Raw genomic sequence first — 4,276 nt, 5'->3', positions numbered from 1 at the left:
GGGCACCATCAACTTTCTTCACCACATTTTCCCATGCACACATCTGTCTTCAGCGATCATGTCGGGAAGGTAGATATAAAATGACCGTTTAGTTGGGCAATACACAGGCATTTTCCCTTCAGGCTACAAATATCACCTTCTTACATTCCTGATTTGTTTTTCTCCTTCACTCAACTACTCTCTCCCATTACTTTAAAATTCTAATCTTTTTAACAACCTGAATTCTACTTTAATTGCTTATTGATAATTCTCTGCAATATCACCCACAAATACACAAAAGGGTTTTCTCAAGTCTCATACCATTTAGCAGCTCTGGTATAATAGTGGGTTTTATGAGTTTGACTGCTAACCACAAGTCAGCAATTTGAAACCACCAGCAGCTCTGTAGGAGCAAGATGAGGCTTCTATTCCCACAAAAATTAAGAAGTCTCAGATGCCCACAGGGACAGTGCTATCCTATCCAGTCACTAAGTTGGAAACAGCTCAATGGCATTGAGTGAGTGAGTGAATGTTTGCTCTGTTCTTAAAACAGTCCCTTCTCTGGACTTCCATGATACTATTCTCTCCTGAGCCTCCTACCTTTTTCACCTCTCCTTTTGCTCTAACAAAGACATACTAATCCTCCAAGTCCTAGCATTCCCCATGTGCTTTGTTTCTTTAGCCCCCAGTTTTCAAGTCTTCTACTCCTTCTGGAAACTACATTATTGCTCCTATAGCTTTAAGTTCCATCATTATGCTAGTAAATCTTCATCTGTATCTTCTCCCCCAACCTCTCCCAAGATTAGATTCACATCTTGTCCAAACTTGAAGGTATCATAAATTCTGCAATTCCCAAACTAAACTAATTATTTTCATCCCCCAAATCTGCACCTTTTACATTCCTTATGTCAGTTAATGATATTATCATTCTACTCATTATAATAATCCCAGAGACATAGTTGACTCTTCCCTCCAATACCTATTAGATATAAAATACCCCTGCCTATTCTACTTCCAAATTGCCTCCTGCATCTCTCTCTCATCTGTTCTTACTATTGCCTGAATTCACACCCTCATAGAGCTATGGCTAGATTACACAGTACTATTCTTACTCATCTTTTTCCATAAAACCATCTTCCTTACTGTTGTTAGAGTTGTTTTCAAAGTCACAGCTCTTTCACATCACTTATGTGCTTAAAAGGTCTCAATGGTTTTCCAATCTGTATAAAATAAATTCAGCTGCTTTATTGAGCCCTTCGGACACAGGTCTTAATTAATTTTCCTATACTACACTTCACATAGCCTATGTTTTATTCAGAGCAGACTATTATTCATCGTCCTTGAAAATGAAGATTTTCATGCCTCCGTGATTTCCCCCCATTCTTTCTTAAATGGGATGATGAGAGTATGTGATAGGAAGAGTTGAGAATGACCATCTAAGTAATCAAAATCCAAACAGATTCATGTACTACTGTTCTTATGATATGTCAATGAATTTCACATAGTTATTTAATAGTATAGAATTTTACATAATTATTTAAAGTACTAGTATACATTTTAAAATATTTTCCGAGTTTATTTTTGAAGGGCCAAATACAAGAGAGCAAATTAAATGATTTCAGATTATTTCTCTCAGTATTTTTATTATTAATTTTTAATCCATCTTAACCTCATCTCACTAGTCATTCTATAGTTCTTATTCACTTAAAACTAATGAAAACTTACCCTGAGAGATACACAATTAAAGAAGAGATCTGACCCAACAGTCAAGAAAACTCTGATAGAACCAAAGCTGTTGCTGTTTCTTCCACACACCTAAAATATTATGAAGGTAAAAACTCTAGGACAAAACCCATTTTATCCAAATTGCATATGAGTTCGCACCAGTGAAACTAAATGCTTATTTTTTAAAATCAATCTCTTTTTCACTATAGGGGACCTCACCTGAGAAAAATCAATGTTTCATTTTCTTAGCTCAACTGATTTTGAGGTAAACTTGGCATATTGAAGTTTATATTCTCTTTGATTTCATAGATTGTCTTATCCTGACAGATGCAGTTTAAGGAAATGATCATGTTTACAACATATCTTAAGTTTATAACAAGCATTTATGATAAAATTCTAATATTATAGAACCTAACTACTGTATACATGATATAAAATGGGTTTAATACATTTCAACAAAATTGCTAAGAAAAGCTAAATATATCCACTAACAATACCTATTAGGTGCTTTACTTTAGTCACTTATCAAAATACTAAGTAATAGTTTTATTAAAAAGTAAATTTTTTTCTCCTCATATATGAAAGATCATTCAATTTACACACATACACACAAACTTGTATACATATGGCCTTCCGTGCATAAAAATATAATGCAAAATTTTATTTAGTTCTTAAAAAGCATTCACTTCTGGGAAGTATGAATGTAAGGAGAAAATGTATCTGACTGTATTCCTGTATTATTTTTGCAACATTTTCTTAGACTTTAATAGTTATTTTAAATGCCTACAACTACCAAAAATATTTTATTAGTCTACTATTTAATAAACCTACATGCTTTTTCCAAGTTTCTCGTGCTTCCTCATGCTCATTTTGAAGATAAAGGAACTTTTCTTCATTTTCTCTCACCTTCTCCCTTTGCAGCTCATTATCTCTTTCAAGGGTCTGCAATAAAATTAATTATCCAAAAAATAATCAATACCACATTAATGAAGTTTGATGTGTTTTATGTTGCTTGGACTCTTGCTTTTAACATGCTGAAAATGCCATACAGATCAGTGATAATGTGTTATCTCAACAATAATTTTCATAAATTAACAGAAAGGTGCTTATAGTTTAGCTAACAGGAAATAGGGGGAGGTGATAAAAAAGAAATGGCTATAAAAGGGTATAAAAACATTGCCATTATTCAGTTTCACTGCATAAGTTTTAATGTACTGAAAAAGTAATATAAAGTACAGCACTGAAAAATATGAAATGTAGCATAATCTAGCCTTATCTTAATAAAAATTAGCAATCAGGATTTTTTTCTTATCTATGAATCCTAGAAATTAAATGGATTGAAAACTCTTAATACAATTAAAAATTTTCATTTTAAAATAATATTTTAGTAGAGTTTAAATATTTATGATGTTAACTTAATTACTTCATTAAATTAAAACAATAGAATTGTCTTCTCTCCCTAAAAGAGCCTTTAAAGATTTAAAATACTACTAAGTGCTTTCTAAAACAAGATGTTATAAAGCTATTAAGTCAGCATCACCAATATTTCTAGGTTTCATCAATGTCTTCTGAAAACCCAAGTAAACATCAGTTAAAGAAAAATAGTAAGAATTCTTACCCCCTGCCCACTATATTTGTGATTTTAAAGTTCATAAATGATGTACAAAATGATAAAACAAGAAAAAGTAAAGCTTTCTATTTATCCTTCCCAGAAATAAGCACTCTAGCAGTTTCTTTTACGACTTTTCAAAAGTAACTGTATTAAAGTATATAAAATATGAGATCATATTATATTGCACTGTTACAAATCTGTTTTTCAAAAAATAAAAACTATTGTTAGTTCCTTTCATATCATGACAAATAGCACTACCTCATTTTAAAGTCTGTATAATACTCCACTTATTAAAGAGCTTCTAATTATATATATAATCTTAGCAAGTAAATATATAATATGCAAATAACGTGCAACTAATCTAATAAAAAGTATTTCGAAGCTCACACATATATAGTTTTAACATAACATGAAGACGCTGTCCTCTAGCTCATTTATGAGCTATAGAAATTGGAAGCACCCAATGAGTACATATTTCTTATTGCTCTACTTCATGATGATTTTTTAAATTATCATTTTATTAGGGGCTCATACAACTTATCACAATCCATACATACATCAATTGTGTCAAGCACATTTGTACATGTTTCCATCCTCATTCTCAAAACACTTGCTTTCTACTTGAGCCCTTGATATCAGCTCCTCATATTTTTACCCTCCCTCCCCGCTTCCCACTGATAATTTATAAATTATTATTATTTTGTTATATCTTATACCATCTAACGTCTCCCCTCACCCACTTCTCCGCTGTCCATTCCCCAGGGAGGAGGTTATATGTAGACCTTGTAATCTGTTCCCCTTTTCTCTGTCACCTTCCCGATATCGCTACTCTCACCACTGGTCCTGAGGGGTTCATCTGTCCTGGATTCCCTGTATTTCCAGTTCCTATCTGTGCCAGTGTACATCCTCCGGTCCAGCCGGATATGTAAGGTAGAATTGGGATCATGATAGTAGGGGGGA

At 32.8% G+C, this 4,276-nt stretch overlaps 1 protein-coding gene across 1 annotated transcript in view; it reads right to left on the bottom strand.

Annotated features, from left to right (window-relative positions):
* Nucleotides 1-4,276, bottom strand: part of CCDC73 (coiled-coil domain containing 73) — a 146,206-nt gene that overhangs the window by 17,997 nt on the left and 123,933 nt on the right. The window contains exon 12 of the mRNA XM_004708274.2: nt 2,536-2,646. Within this exon, the coding sequence (XP_004708331.1) occupies nt 2,536-2,646 (111 nt within the window). The remainder of the gene's footprint in view (nt 1-2,535; nt 2,647-4,276) is intronic.

Source organism: Echinops telfairi, unplaced genomic scaffold, assembly GCF_000313985.2.
Source record: "Echinops telfairi isolate 266 unplaced genomic scaffold, ASM31398v2 ScPeMD7_60;HRSCAF=208, whole genome shotgun sequence".
Lineage (NCBI taxonomy): Eukaryota > Metazoa > Chordata > Mammalia > Afrosoricida > Tenrecidae > Echinops > Echinops telfairi.
This window is presented reverse-complemented; position numbering and strand designations above follow the sequence as displayed.